Source organism: Protomyctophum bolini (genome assembly GCF_963924005.1).
Source record: "Protomyctophum bolini genome assembly, chromosome: 8".
NCBI classification, from domain to species: Eukaryota; Metazoa; Chordata; class Actinopteri; order Myctophiformes; family Myctophidae; genus Protomyctophum; species Protomyctophum bolini.
Window position 1 is genome coordinate 19,727,914 of NC_137869.1, and position 17,244 is coordinate 19,745,157.

The following is a 17,244-nucleotide window of genomic DNA, read 5'->3' on the forward strand; positions in this document are numbered from 1 at the left end:
GCGTTATCTACCCAGAAATACATTTTTGGTTGTGGTGATGTCATATTGATTTGAACACTTCCATTGACTGCAGGTTCTGCCAGGAGTCGCCCCCTCCTTTTCTCCCTCATATACACCAAATCTCCTCACCTAAAAATTATAAATTAAACATAATACTACTGTAACACCCAGTCCTCTGGCATTGATAAAAAGCTATCTGGGGTGCCTTCAGCAAAATGCTGCTGCTAAGAAAGAAGATCACATTACCCCGATTATTGCATCTCTAACTGTGAGATTTAGAATTGATCTTATAATATTGTTAATTGCTTTAAAATCTGGACAGGGTCAGGCCCCTCGCCATATTTTAACGGCATGATGTGAGCCAGTGTGCCTCAGATTCTCAGATGAAGACATTATACTTGTTCTGAGGTCACTCTGGGCTGAGGACTGTACCTTCGTCATCAGTTGCGTCATCAGTGGTGTAATGACTTGTAATGACTACATCAAGAGATCATGGGATGGAAGCATTGTTTTATATCTACTTTTCAGGTTATCTATTTCTTCCTGTCTTTCATTTTGTGAAAACTGTTTAACCACTTCAACCCTATACATCGTTGACCGTATAGTCCCCCATACTGTAGTACCTTTTCCCCTTTTGTCTGAGCCAAAAACAGCTAATCTACCAGATCACTGAGCTTGTACTGTACATGTAGATCTGCTATTTCTACCAAATGTTTGCCTCAGAATATATATGGTTATTATAAATGCTTTCTAACTAAAGTTCATCATTAACTTCGGATTTCTCACATTTATATAGCATGGGATATGTCAGGTTCATTAAGGTGTATAAAACATACGGTATGTTCTGTAGCCTAAATGTGGGATTCATTTGGGAGTGGTTCATATATGGGCTATGAATCCCATTTTATCCACATGAAGTGAATGAATGAAATGGATAAACACAAGGTTGTGAACCTACATAATGAAATGATGTAGGTTCCATTAAATTTAGTGCGGCAGAGCCTTTCCAGTGGGTCAACATTATTATGCACAATAGCAGCACCCTGACACTCTTTGTCCTGAGTGGAACAGAAACTTAATTTGCTTCATTGGTTGGTTACAACAACACCTTGCTGTGTGTGTACGTGGCAGCTACAGTATGTGGCAGCCGGCAGCGCTCTGTGGACATGCTGTCCACTCTGGCTGACATCACTGTACTTCTGAATGCCCACTGTGTGGCAGCAGAGTCTCCAATTCTAATGGCTATTGGTCTGATTAGTTTGCCATCCTTCTGCTTTCCTTTGCTATACTAGTGTTGGGTGTTTTATAATGGACCACGGTGGAAATGAGCTTCTTATATTTTGTTTTTAATCCATCTTGGTGCTTTTGATTGGTGATATGCTTGGTGATGTGCTTTCAACTGACTGTTGCCAAGTATTCTATTTTATGTCCTCCCCCCCTCCCCAGGTCATTCATGCTTTATACCAACTTCTTTATGATAATATCACAATTTAGAACACATGCAAGCACGCACACACACGCACGCACACGTGCACACACACACAAACGCACACGCACACACACACACACATACACACACACACACACACACACACACACACACACACACACACACACACACACACACACACACGTACACACACACACACACACACACACACACACACACACACACACACACACACACACACACACACACACACACACACACACACACACACACACACACACGTACACACACACACACACACACACACACACACACACACACACACACACACACACACACACACACACACACACACACACACACACACACACACACACACACACACCACAGTGACCAGTTGACCACACACACACACTTCCCTATTATGTCATTTTTACATAGATTGTGTGTGTGTGTGTGTGTGTGTGTGTGTGTGTGTGTGTGTGTGTGTGTGTGTGTGTGTGTGCGTGCGTGCGTGCGTGCGTGCGTGCATGTTGACTCAGTGTGTGCCCTGTTTTGGCCATGACAATAGATAGATAGATAGATAGGTATAGATAGGAAGGTAGGTAGGCAGACAGAGAGACAGAGAGACAGACAGACAGACAGACAGACAGACACACTTTTTTTTCACTATTGATCTGTTCAGGTAATTTTTACTTAGTTAGCATTAATTAAGTATATTAATATAGCATTAATTAACAATGACAATTAAATTAACACAGACAAAGAGGGAATGAGTGAGGGAGAGAGAGGAAGCAGAGAGGGAGGGGGAGAGAGAGAGGGGGGAGAGAAAGAGAGAGAGCAAAGGGTGTGTGAGAGGGAGAGGGGGAGAGAGAGAGGAGGCGAGAGACAGAGAGAGAGGAGGGGATGGCTACGAACAGGGGATTTGCATCAGAGAGGGAGTGAAAGAGAGGGGGGCAGTGACAGAGTGGTCATACACACACACTCACATGCGCACACACACACCCGCACACTCCCCGTTGTCTCGTTGTCTCTGTGTCCCCGGCCAAAGCGTGTCAGTGAGGCAGTCAGTCAAGTCAGTCAGTCAGATAGTCAGTCAATTATGTTGGTGTGGGTGTGGAAATGTTGAACGAAGCTCCCAGTCGTCTGTCCTCTCTATGACCAAAACGGTAAGACCACTTCATTCAGTTTGACCGGTCCCCATCCCTCTAGTTCCCTTTATCTGTCCACATGTTTCCTTCTACTTTTTTCTCTCCGTCCCTCCCAGCACCTCTCACTGTGGTGCGTGTCCGTCCATCGGTCCGTCCGCCTGTGTGCGTCTCTTTCTGGGACACTGGGCCCGCGGCCAGGTTGAGGCCTCCATGGAACTCATGGTTTTTCTGCTTTCTGTTATGTCATGTTTTAGACCAATGTGGTGGTGCCTTTAGTTTGGGCTTAATGAGCAGTGTAACCAACTGGAAGAATTATTACACATTACAATACTTTTACTGGACCATTTGGTTACGTTTGTACATTCCCAGAGTCACAAATGGACAAACTAACACTAAAGTAATATTGCAAGTAGTCTATACTTTTATTTACCGAGGAGCCCTTTGCTGTTTTGAGTTTATATCCCTGTGTCACGTTAACAGCTACAGTATGTTGAAACTTAAACATTTGAAGACATGGGAATGTTTGTAAATTAGACCACTAAGACTTTCATCTTTATTTGAATTCAAATATGTAGAATAACTAACTGACATGTTCAAAAGTAAGATGTTAATTTGTGGTAATGACATATGCACACAGAGTAGTCACTATACAGTACATGTCAAACTTACTGCACTCTTTCAACACAATTAATGTTATTACTAAATTAATTATGTTATGTTCTTTCCATTTTCATGCTTGAGTTATTTTAGAAAGAGTTGGGAAGGATTAATCTATAAACCGATATAATTATGTCCTAACTGGATTTAGTCTTACGAAACGAAAAGTCTTTCTGTCAAACATGATTAAGGCCTAGACTTGTGCTTGAATTCTGTGGTCAAGAGATCTTTCTAGAAATATTACAATTATGTGCCCTATTGTGTAGCTTCATCTGACTCTGATATTAGTCATCTCAATGTTATTGTTTCATATTGAGTTTGAGAAAGTTACCCTGGACTTTTTTAGGACGAGTCTATTACACAAGGCATATTTATTAAGTTAGAACTATAAACCTGTTATTTGCTTGTAAATTGTGGGATTAAATTATATGTTTTTAATATTAGCTTGCATGATTAGCTAATAAAATCAATTTTGAGACACAGGTTTTCAAATCAGCACACACTAGCAGCAAGACAATATGTTGCATAGCTTCAACTTAGTGATTCTGCTATACAAATAAAGAGTATTACTTTGCACACCAGAGAGAGAGAGAGAGAGAGAGTGTGTGTGTGTGTGTGTGTGTGTGTGTGTGTGTGTGTGTGTGTGTGTGTGTGTGTGTGTGTGTGTGTGTGTGTGTGTGTGTGTGTGTGTGTTTAAGGTGGTGAACAATGGGGGATCTGTCGAGGATTAGCAAGTTAATACTATAACACACAAACAGTTCAGACAGACATACACTTTAATACACACATTCATGTGTGGTGACTATAAGCCACCTAATACATTGTCATATAATTTAATACGTGGTCAAGTGCATGTTATTATTATAGAGAACTTTTAACTAAGCTTGTAGATCTGTGCTATTTTTGCTGAATGTTTGCCTATTATGATATGCCCAGAATAGGGAATATAATTATGTTTGAGACTCTTGCTTATAAAAAATAAATTCTCCTTTTGATCACCCTTCCGCAGTGGGGACAACGAGATAAGGGCACCGGCACTTGCACTTTGCCACAAAAGGAACCTCACTTAATCACCAGTCTGCCGCTGGACACCTGACCAGGAGACGGACATCAGTCCCGCCGTTGTGTATGGACTGCCCTGAGACTGCGGAGCGGGTTGGCGCATGATCCTGACACGCGAAACAGCCTGGCCGCCGAAAACCCCCGCAGACGCAACATGTCCTCTCCCTCCCTCCCGATGCCCTCCCTGCCCCCTAGCCCGCTCGCCATGGAGTACCTGAACGACTTTGACCTCCTCAAGTTCGAGGTCAAGTCCGACACCCCTCCGCTCGCTCCTCCTTGCACGTACCCCAAGTCCGGCCTCCCCCACCATGACCCCTCCAGCTCCCCGTACCCTGGCGGCCACCCTCATGACTCCAGTCTGAACTCCAGCCCGTACAACTCCCTGCCGCCCTCGCCCACGCTCAGTGACTCCCACCCGCCCCCGTCCGCCTCCTCCTCGCTCTCCTCCTCGTCCTCCTCCATCTCCTTCCCCCTCTCCGACAGCTTCACGTCTGGCATCAGCTCCCAGGGCTCCCAGGGGAACATGGAGGGGAGCCCGGCCCCCCACCACGGGGGGCCACAGGGGCCCAACCCCGCCTCCCTGGAGGACCTGATCTGGCTGGCGGCGCTGCAGCAGCAGTTCGGAGGCGAGGTTCCGGGTGGGCCCGCCTCTCTGCTGGGGTCCCTGGGAGGAGGTCCCGAGCGGGGGGACAGAGAGAGGGGGGGGCCAGTCGGCGGCTTCCTGGGATGCGAGGACGCCGTGGAGGCTCTGCTCAACTCTGCCGCCGCAGCGGTCAGCTCACAGGTAATGATTAATTATTGAATATGGACAATATTCTGTATTTCAGTGGTTATCAAACTCTGAGAGTGTGCGATAATTAGAACCAAATGGACCCGCTTTGATTCATTTTCAACTTTGAAACTGCTCTATAAATCAAGTGTGTGGTTGCCAAAAATATGTCTCCCATAAAATGGAGTCCTGCTATGAATTCACACCCAGGTGTTGCAAAAACCGCTAATGAACAGCAGGCTGTTTCTTTCTTTTTCCCTCTCTCTTAAATTAGTGTCAGATGTCAGTGTCAGATAAAGTCAGATGTAAGCGGCTAGCCAAAAGTTTGATAACCCCTGCTATAAACTCTCTGCATGTCCCTTGTCCTCCCTCAGTTCCCGAATCTCTCCCAGAGCTCCACCAGTAACCTGGGGGACTCGGGCAGTGACAGCGGTGGCGACATTAAGGGCGCGGACATGTGCCATCGCCAGCTGCTCTTCTTGTCGTCCGGACCTCCCAACTCCGCTGCCGCGCAGACCTCAGGCTCCTACCCACAACCTCTCAGCCCCCAGGGCCGACTGCACCACCACCACCATCAACACCACCACCATCAGCATCACCCCATGCACGGCCATCACCACCACCATCACCACCTCCAACTCAACCAGGTATACAGACAAACATGTTAAACTAGACAAAGTGCCCCTTGGGACACAGGTCTCCACCAGGGCAGGTCAGGTTGTGGCCTCCTGGTGGCGCTGTAATAGGCCAATGTGAAAAGGGTACCATTTCTTCTTACGCCTTGATGGCGTTGGTTGATTGGTTGATTGGAGGCATTTTGTTCCAAAAATGTATTTTGCAAAAATCCACCTGTTGGTGGCGCTATAACAGGCCATTGTGAAAAGGGTGGGATATATTCCTCAGCCTAGTAGGAAAGACTATGAAAGATTTCACGTAAATCGCACGCTGCGTTCATGATTTGAGGCTTTTTGTTCAAAACGGGCCAATCCTGCAAACTTTGAAAGCCAATCTTAGCCAATTAGAATGGAATATGAAATATCGGACAGATAAGTCTTGAATACATAACTGTAGAGATATTGTGTAACGATTTGCGGGATCTTTGGACAAAATCTGGAGGAGTAAGGCCATTCTGGAAATTTTGGGGCAGAGGTTCATCGTTGGCATCCAGGGAGTGTGTGTGCAAAATGTGGAATCGACCGGGTTAACTGTACCGGAGATTAGCTGTACACAGACGGACACACACACACACACACACACACACACACATACACACACACACACACACACACACACACACACACACACACACACGGACGGAGTGCAAAACATACTCTCTCCCCATGCCTTCGGCCTGGTGGAGACAATGAAGTGACAGTTAAGTTATAGGGAAAAGCGATAGTAATAAAGCAGTGGTTCTCAACCTCCTAGGCGGTCCCCACTTGATTTTTTTTTTTTTTTGGGGGGGGGGGGTCCCCAGATAACTTTGAAGTGACGATTTAAGGACTTTTAAGACATTTTTAATAATTCAAGAAAGAAAAGAGAAAGACCATTACTGCATCAAAATCAATCAACAAACTATGCTATAAAAATTGGCAAAACATTGGCCAAATTGACAAATAATATAAGAAAGTGGCAAACATTTGTGAAAATAGACGATTAACGACTATTTTCACAATATTTATCTGTGGAACCGAGTCAAAGTAAATTGAATGCCTCAACTTCTACATTCCAAGTGCTTGTCAGGGTGGGAGGTCCCCAGTTCAAATATGATAATGTCTTGGGGGTCAAGGACACTGGTATAAATGGCTGTTCACACCACACACTATAACTACGATTATAAAGATATTGTTTCAAAAATCATTCTAACTCAACAAGTGGATGGCTGAGTTCACGCCACAGCTTTAACAAAGACAATGGTGAATGATACAGTAGTTATCGTTATAGTGCTTATCGTGTGAAAGGCCTTTAGGACAGAAATTCTCAGGGGTCCTTGAGGTGGTTCCGGGGGTCTCCAGCTACGTTAGGGACTATACGGACCAGAGAGATCATAGAGGAAACAAATCCCTTACGGGTCGGGTCCATTTACATCTGTGGCCTTAATGCAAACAGGGGATCTTTAAAATATAAAAGTTTGAGACCCACTGGTATAGGAAAACAGCATGTGAGGCTTCAGAGGGTGAGGTGAGAGAGGGATCACACACTAAAGGATTTGGATCAGGAGGACATTAGGCTGCGATTATGAGCGTCTGGGTATAGACCTAAGTATCACTTGCTGCAGGATAGCTCTCTAAAATTATAGGAAAAGTGCAGCTAATTTTAATCTTTTATAACCACTTTTCATTTTAAATCCTTAGCCTATACTGTATTCTAAATTGTGAGCATAAATTACAAGCACACTACTGTACATACACACATGATGTTTGAAGAAATCTCCTGCTCGCTGTTGCTATTTATAGACACGGCTAAGGTCTGCTTGTGGAGGTTTGTCGCGTCACAAGCTCTCAAATCCCTTTTGTCTCACAGCTCTTGCACTGAATGAACATTTTACTGTCACATTTTATTGTCACGTTTGAATGCGCTGTGCCCATGCTGTAGAGCAGCCTAGTGGGTAGAGAGTGGCCGTAATCACAATAACGGTTTCGCCCCTCTCCGCTCTGCCCATGTCGACGTGTCAAAGTGTCCCTGTAACAATAATAATATTAATATTAATAGCTTGAATTTATATACCGCCTTTCATGAACCTAAAGATGCTTTACAAAATGTACCAACAACAATCAACAACTATAGGCCATAAGCCTGAGAGAATCTGTGTCTTTTCAAGGAAGCCTTAAAAGAGTCCAGTGTTGGAGCAATCTCTATTGGGAGAGAGTTCCACAGGGTGGGGGCTGCCACACTGAAAGCTCTGTCCCCCGTGTAAGACTCCCCTTTCCTTCCCTGTTTATCTAAGAGTTCAATAGCTGTTTGAATTGCAAAAAGAAAGTACCAGAATATAAATGTCAGTATGGTGACTCTGTAGGTGTCATTCTGTGGGAGGGCAGGGGTTTTGACTGGATCTTTATGCAAAGACCTGCCAGTCCTTGTCTGAGCGGCTCTCCACTGTTGAACCAATTAAGACTTTGTGAATGACCGTTTAAGTGAGTAATTGAGACAAAGTAAAATCATGTGAATGAATCTGGGATGCCCTCCGTTCCATTTGCTCTGACTGGAAGTTCACTAGGTCATCTATTGGCTTACCCAGAACCCAGAACCTTCAATAACCTGACATTTTCCAGAACCTGTGACGTTTTGTGATGTCTTTGTTTTGTTTTTGTTTGTTGGTTTCTATTATAAATAGAGCCTCTAAAATGCCCATAAAAATAGCAAAAATAAACAATCTACAAGCTCTGGGTTCTGGGTTCCCAGCCAGAACACACATTATAGTACTACATCCAAAGCAGGTACCCAAATTAGGTTCTGAGACTTTATCAGAAATTAACTTTTATAACATTCTACCACAACACACAAACCACATAGTGTGGGGTACCTATGCTTTGACTAACACCAAACCACAACAAATCTCTAATTTTGAGATGTTTGTCCTAGGGATTGAGGGTGGAGGAGGGTGGGATAGTTTAGGGGAATAAGGTTTTTGTCACCAACACTTAACACAGACCTAATAGTATATATCTGATTGCATGTCATGCTATTCTTACTTGATTCCTGAATTCTTTTCATAATTTGTGACTTATTGCCATCTATCCTGGGCACCATTTCATTTCGGTATATGACCAGAGCGGGAGCGGATGATATCGTTACGTCATGTTGTAGTATTGTTTTGTAGTCGAAAGGCAGGAACAACAAACCCGAACTTCCTTTTCCCTCAAACTGATTTTTCTCAATAAAAGCTGCAGGCTACGAGAGCTTTTATTGTTATTCTTCCGGTTTGAGGGAAAAGGAAGTTCGTATTTGTTGTTCCTGCCTGTCGACTACAAAACACTACTACAACATGACGTAACGATATCATCTGCTCCCGAGCGGATCATATACCGAAATGAAACAGAGACCAGGCTTTCCTCCGAGGTGGTGGAAAGCCTGGTGGGCGAGGTTAATTGCCATCTACGCTCGCCCCTGGGCTTTTGTTTAAAAACTTGAATACCGGTAAAAGGATTTGAAAAGAAAAAGAAAAAAACTGGGCTGTGAAGCGCATGAGATCAAATCCAGGTGTGAAATATGTTGAACGCCATGGTTCACTATGTTCTTGTAATCCATGAAGAGCCAAAACACTTGGAATGGTCTCTCACAGTGCTGTACACGGTGCTGTACAGCATGTAGAGCACAGCATGAGCGTGTGCTTATCTTAATATCTGCTATTATTGCTGTGTGTAATCCTGATCAGTGTCACTCACACTAAATCAGATTACATGACAGATTATGGATCATGGAACATGTATCACAAAATGTGCCGCCGGACAGTCACTTATACACCTGATACACCTTGACACGTGTTGTGTGAGCACGAGGCCCCCCATATGCAGCGGAGCATTTAAAGGTATATTCAGTGATTTCATTTAATTCAAATATCACCTCTTTTTTTGTTTTGTTGTGATAATCCTCCCTACTATAGTGTGCTGACCATATAAGGAGTTCATCCCTGTCCCCAGTTAACCCCTGGGGTCAAAAAACCTTATGGTTTCGTTTCTGGCTAGGTGGCCCAGCCTTTATCCAATCAGGATAGAGAGGGGCCTTCCGCCAATCATGATAGAGCGGGGGCGGGTCTTAATGTGCGTGCTGTTGGCCTGTCGCGTGTCTTGTGCACATCTTGTTACCGGGCGGACTGGGTCTTTTTCCAAATCACCGAAATCACTGAATTCTCCTTTAAGTAAAACTAGAAACACCACAATGTAGAGGTTGCTTCCACTCTGTTACAAGTCCTGTATTCAAAAATGTACTTGAGTAAAAGTACAGAAGTATTGGCATCAATATGCCCATGTATGGGCTATAGCCTAAATTATATCTGCTATAATCAGGAAACTCCATATATAGGCATAAAAAGACAGACAGACAGACAGACAGACAGACAGACAGATACAGATACAGATACAGATACAGATACAGATACAGATACTGATACTGATACTGAGATCCCCATATATGAGCAGAAAAGTGACAAAGACACACTGAAGGTACTGTCGTTCCCGAGTAGGCTGGTGTCTAGTTAGATTAAACTGTCGACCAACCTCATGCCCAGCTCCCCCAGGGGCCGCTTGTAAAAGGCCCTGGGAAACTGGGCCGATTGGCTCGGTCCATAGCCCAGCCATGCCTCAGGGTCAAAGGTCAGGGCCTTCTAAGTTATTGGTTGGTTTATAAATGTTGCATGCAAATGTAACCTCATGAACCCTATAGCGTCCCTATTCTGGGCTGAACATTAGCCACAAATAGCCAATCTATTAGCTTACATACAGTATGACGCGTAGTGAGCTCATAGATTGGCAATTTTCGACCAAGATAAGCTTATTAAGATTATGACACCTCAAACATCTCCCTTCTTCACCAGTGAGTCAAGGAAGCTTTGAGAAGGAAGAGAAGTGGTCACGTGACTGGGCTGCGCCATGACACTTTCATGGACGCTTTCATGGGAGTTTGGTAGAACACTGGAGTCAATGAGAGCTCAGTGACCAGCTCATGAACAAACATTATTTATGAATGACTGAGACCTTTTGTAAAGTAATCTCTTAAAATAACAGAAGACATGTAACACATTATTGTCTGCTGTGTTGCTTTTCGATGTGTACACTTTATAGAGGTATGGTATCTAAAGAGCACAAAGTACCTTTCTGAACGTACCAAGTATCGCAAGACTTCCCACCGTTTCCTGTCTGGCAGCCACATCTTGCGATACTTCGGAGCCAGAAACGATACCTGCTGCTGTTTAGATCCTCAGATAAAATTATATACTGTGCACTCTGTGCACATCGAAAAGTAAGTGATTAGAAAACAACCTGTGATATGTCTTCTTTTATATTCCTGAACCAATTATATGACAATGGTCTCAATTGTTCATAAATAATGTTTGTTATGAGCTGGTCCAGCCGGCTCCATTCACTGCCATGTATTCATTGCACTTCCGGTGTGAGTTTGGCTCCCATGAAAGTGTCCATGGAAGTGTCATGGCGCAGCCCAGTCACGTGACCACTTATCTTCCTTCTCAAAGTTTCCTTGCAGTGAGTGAGTCACTGTGTCAAATTAACACTTTAATGGCTTCTTTGTCTGTTGGCAGTGTGCAGTGGACGATCGTTTCTCTGACGAGCAGCTGGTGAGCCTGTCGGTGCGGGAGTTGAACCGACACCTGCGCGGCGTGAGCAAGGACGAGGTGGTGCGCCTGAAGCAGAAGCGACGCACGCTGAAGAACCGAGGCTACGCCCAGTCCTGCCGCTACAAGCGTTTGCAGCATCGCCACGCGCTGGAGTCTGAGAAACATGTGCTCACGCAGCAGGTACACACACATTATGCAGTATACAGTATACTACACACACACAAACATACTGTATGTAAGTACATGTACACAACACATACTGTACAGTGTACAGTATGTGTTGTGTACATGTACTTACACCAATAAGACGCCCTGAGGTTGCATGCACGCATCCACCTGGGTGACGGCAGACTGCTGGGCGAGCACTGGAGCTTTGGCATGGGGGATCAGATCAACATATGGAATTAATTCTGTACTGGTCATATATGGAGCGTGTCTTGAGTGTACAGGGTTTGATGAGGTCAGATCAACATATGGAATGTCAGAACATTCATACATTGAGATCTAAGGGTGGCAGCCCCAATATACTTTGGGGCGGGCCTGTCTAGAGTTTGAATGGACAGTCAAAAGGGAGACATAGAAGAGAAAGGACGGGTGGGGGCGGATCAGCTCCATATATGGAGATGTAAGGCTTTGAGGTCAGATGTAGAGTTGCTGGCCGGCTCCATATATGTAGATCTAGGTGATGATCCAGTCTTCTCCATCTATCCACACAGACAGTGTAAAATGGTCTCCTGCATGTAAAACCAGAACATCTACTCACAGCATTACAAATTGGTTTCTGATATCTTTATGGTTATCATCATTATCGTTCGTGTATCATTATAAATTAATACATCAATGCGTAATTGCTCAACTCATTATACAACATGCCCAACGGAATGAGAATGCGAAAATTAGAATCTAATCACATGCTCTCTTTTGCTCAGTCATGCGTGGCATACCTTTCATTCTTATTCTGACACTGAGGCCTGATTTAAACTGAGTTGCATGATCTGCTATTTCCGGTGGGTGACACAATGTGCAACCACCTCACATAATACACCTCATGCAGTGATGACAGTAATGACACCATCTCTCTCTCTCTCTCTCTCTCTCTGTGTGTGTCTGTATCTCTCTCTCTTTCTCTCTCTCCACACAGTTGGAGCAGTTGCAGTGCGAGCTCTCTCGGGTCATGAGGGAGCGGGACGCCTACAAGGCTCGCTACGAGAAGCTGGTCAGTGCCAACCACGGGAGCGGCGGTGAGGCACCCCCACCCGCTGCACAACGCCCCAGCAACCCCACCTCCCCGCCCCCCGACTACTTCCTCTGAGCTCACCCACACGGAGGGAAGGACAAGATAATGAGAGACTGGCTGCTGGGGGTAGAGGTGCTGTTTTGGAGGGTAGGACCAACCTAAATGAAGTAATCGATGATAAGTGACCAGACTTGGGGAAGGAAGAACGCAGGGTGGCGTTTGAGAGTGTTTGTGTGAGAGGAATAGTGTGTGTGTGTGTGTGTGTGTGTGTGTGTGTGTGTGTGTGTGTGTGTGTGTGTGTGTGTGTGTGTGTGTGTGTGTGTGTGTGTGTGTGTGTTTGTGTGTGTGTGTGTGTGTGTGTGCGTGCGTGCGTGCGTGCGTGCGTGCGTGCGTGCGTGCGTGCGTGCGTGCGTGCGTGCATGTGTGGGAGAGAGAGAAAGAGAGAGAGATGGAGGTGGTTGAGTATTAGAGATATTCAGGTTCAACTGTGAAATCCGCCACCTGAGCAAATCAGGTGGAAGCTGACTGTTTATATACAGGGTTAGATAAACCACGCCAGGGTTGCTTCACTGATTCAGTTTGGACTTGCTGTTAAACTGAGAGGACAATGGGTGCAAGGACAGGGCGACCGGCTTTCAGCACCAAACCTACAAACCGGCCCCATTAACCCTGCCATCAAAAACTATCTCCACAAACTGAATCATGGGAGCGCAAAGGCTTGGAATTGCGTTAACCCTGTTCCATTCGTCCCTAACACTGCTGAGCATATTTATCTATGCAAACATTAGTTTTTTTTTTCTTTTAATGGCGAGAACGTACTCTCTGGATGGCTGTGTTGAATCCACACCCTAACACGTAGTTTTGTTTCTCCCGTAAGCTGCTATGGACTGAGTATAGTGCTGTGGTGATGGATGTGATGTGCTATAGGGCTGGGCAATGTATCCACGGCATGCAGTTGTACTAGCCAGCGAAAGCCTGAATTTATACTTTGTCGTATAACCTTGTCACGCACAACAAATTGCAGATCTACACGCTCACAACGTTTTTGGATAGCTGACGCATTTTTGGACTAGCTGACGCATTGTAAGCATATAGGTCTGCCAATATCGGCAAGTGAAACCGTTGGACGGCAGAGCATAAATCAGGCGTAATATTTCACAGTTGCCTACTGAGGTTTTATTTTTTTATTTTATTTTTTTTATTTTTTTGCTCACCAAGACTTGTTATTCACAATATCACATTTGTACGATGAAGCATGAATAACCATAGAATGTACAAGGACACCTTTCCTGGGATGGGCCCAGCAACTGTGCTGAAACTCAAGATACATAATTCTCTTGTGTTTAGAATAGATATATAGAAAAAGAAAATGAGGGAAAAGAATCAATCAAATGAAAACTGGTTGCTTGGAAACAACGGGGCACAACGTCCCGCTATTAGAAGAACACTGGGGAAGTACTTACAGTAGAGCGCACTAAAATATGACTGGTGTTTCACTCACTGACAAAAGCTGTTGATGTGATGACACTGATGTGAACTTGCGAAAGTAGTGGAGTTTGAACAGTGGTTTAAGTCCAGTGGTTCTCAAACTTGGACCCCCATAACTTTCACAGTTATACAGACCAGTGAGGGTTACCCCCTTAAAGAACCCCACTTTGAGAGCCACTGGTATACTAAAATAGGATTTCACGAGATGCGAGATGCAAGAGACACATGACTGCCAACACGATTATCACGTGACTCTGCATCTCGAGTCGACATGCGCCACCTTGGCGAATAGCCTGCTTAATGCTTATGGACAATCACAATTTCAATGTAGGAATTTAGCCCCCCCTCCCCCTAACAACATATCACTCCATACCCCCAGCATACCTCAACCACTTTCAAGCTGGTGTCCCTATTTTGGGTGTGTCATTAGAAATTGTCATATTTATTTAAATACAAATGTTTTTCAAATTTTGAAATGTATTTCAAATATTTTCTACATTTTTCGATCTCACAAGCTCACATGTCGTACTTGGCAGATTGATTATTTTCAAATAGCCGAATTATAAAATAGGGCCTAAGTGGTTAAAATACGTAAACTGTGTGTGTATATGGGGGGGGGGGGTGGTCTTCGAGGGCCCCTTTCAGGGCCTTTGGAGTCTTCCTGTGGGGTGGTCCTGGACCCTTTGCATCAATGGTTCTCAAACATTGTCATGTTAAAGCTCCCCAAATTAATATCTAGCACGGACCACCATCTGAAAGTATTTTGTGCCAGGACCCTCATAAGAGATGATTTGTGTTCAAAATGTTCAAAATGATTCCACATTTTCCTGATTTTTTTCAATATGAGTAAAAAAGAATTAACAATAGCAGATATTTTGAATATGTTTATTGAAAGTGGTAAAAAACAGATTTTTTTTTTTTCTTTTTTTTTTTTGATGCCAATTGCAATAGTAATGATTTTTCCGCGACTGGGGTGGTTTACCAGGCTACACTTTCGCATTCGGAAATAGCGCACTGAGTGCACTGTGCAATGCAAACTAATAGGCGAGTGCGCTCCAGTGTGGTATTTCCGAACGTGCCCTTAGAGAACCACTGCTGTGTATCACCACAGAGCTGGTCACTGTGGACGACAGGACTGTGGAATTCTGGGAGACAGAGTCAGGAAGTGACAAGGAACATGGAACATGGAAATGCCTCATCAAAACATTGCCAGTATAGATACATTAGAGATCTATTTATTTTGTTGGGGTATAGGTTAAAATCATTGATCTATTTGTTTCTATTTATTCACAGTATTTATTCACAGTATTTATTTATTGTTTTTATTTATGTACCAATTCTTATTTTACTTTACTGGTTTACTATTTCCATTTCATCAAGATTAGCGTGTCATTTTTACTTCCTAATTCCTATATAGCAATTTAAGTCTTTATTTCAGCCTTTTTATTTTTTATTTTTGGGGGTTATAATTAACATGATTACAACTGTTATTGCCATCATTATGGTTTCATGCTCCTATTGTAGTGTGGTTTCATATGCGTATGAAATAAAAAACGAAATATTTTTAACATCCTCTGCCAGTTTGCTTTCCTGCATCCCTCATGGGATTTTCAAAAACGGATTGTCTATTTTCGCAATCTTTTGAGCAACATCGTAATAGTGCATAAAATAAGTGTTTAACCTTATATACTTTCTTGACCGGGGTCCCCCAGGGGGTCTATGCTTGGCCCCTTCATTTTCGTCCCTCTATCAAACCCCTTGGCTCATATGGCATCACGTAGAAATGTATTGTGTGCTTGTAAGTTAGCTATATTTGCTGAATGTTAGCCTATTTCCACTGAATGTTTGCCTGTTATGACCTGATCAGTATGCCACATGGTTCAGATGCCTAAATTAACACTGGATTTGAACTGTGTATACATGCTCTTTGAACCCTTCTCTCTTGTCCATAATATGTGACTATAGGCCTATACTATACCTCCGTTTCAGGCTCTTGCAGGCCCTTTTCTTTTTCAGCCCTCATTCTCTCTTCCATTTTCCTCTCCCTATCTGTGCTTCGGCCCCTCTATAGTGAGGCGGTGACCCTGGCCGAGCGCTGTTTAGGATGACCTCACCTCCAGCGCTGCCTCCCTCTCCCTGTGTCTCTCGCTCCCTCTCTCTGGCCGGTATAATAGGGGCAGGATTAGGGCTATAATAGCACCATGGCTGCTCACTGCCGGAGTCCATTGTGGCATTGTGTGGAAAGGACCCAGCGCTCGCTCGCTCGCTCACTCACTCACTCACTCACTCACTCACTCACTCACTCACTCACACTCACTTACTGTGGCCAAGCAAGCCCATATAGTCTACATGCACCTATGCATATACACATATGCACGCATGCACGCATGCACACACACGCACGCACACATGCACGCACGCAAACGCACACGCACGCACACAGTCACACGCACTCACTCACACACACACACACACACACACACACACACACACACACACACACACACACACACACACACACACAGTCACACAATGCCAATAATCATGGTAAAGCGTAATATTGCTTAAATGTGGCAGGCATGAAATTCTCTCTTCTGAAGGATGAGTTCAGAGGAGGAGAGAGTGGCATTGCAGAGTGAAAGAGAGAGAGGGAGGGACCGTGTGTGTGTGTGTGTGCACGCGGTCGGTGTGTGTGTGTGTGTGTGTGTGTGTGTGTGTGTGTGTGTGCGCTGTGTGTGTGTGTGTGTGTGTGTGTGTGTGTGTGTGTGTGTGTGTGTGTGTGTGTGTGTGACTGTGTGTGACTGTGTGTGTGTGTGTGTGTGTGTGTGTGTGTGTGTGTGTGTGTGTGTGTGTGTGTGTGTGTGTGAGAGAGAGTGTGAGAGACAGACAGACTGACAGCTTGACAGACATCTCCAGAGAAGGGTGAGTCTGCCAAAGAAAGGCAAACCTCCCAGCCCACGCGTGCACGCATGCGCTTGCGCGCGCGAGAAGTGGCATGGACAAAATGATGTAATGCTGCCCCTTAGCGGCAGATTCGTACACACCGCACACCGGACAAGAGATCAATAAGCTTGGATGGTGACCGTTCTACTTCCATTCCCTCGGGTTCTGTATTTAACCCACGTTGCTCAACGGTTG

The 17,244-nt window shown here is 44.6% G+C and overlaps 1 protein-coding gene across 1 annotated transcript; it reads left to right on the forward strand.

Moving 5' to 3' along the window:
• Window positions 1-4,474: 4,474 nt before the first annotated feature.
• On the forward strand, window positions 4,475-12,693 carry nrl (neural retina leucine zipper; the record flags this gene model as incomplete). Its single annotated transcript, XM_080770154.1, has 4 exons — window positions 4,475-5,104; window positions 5,464-5,736; window positions 11,346-11,561; window positions 12,523-12,693. 4 exons carry the CDS (start codon window positions 4,475-4,477, stop codon window positions 12,691-12,693), a joined length of 1,290 nt encoding a protein of 429 aa, XP_080626280.1.
• Between the last annotated feature and the right edge of the window lie 4,551 nt (window positions 12,694-17,244).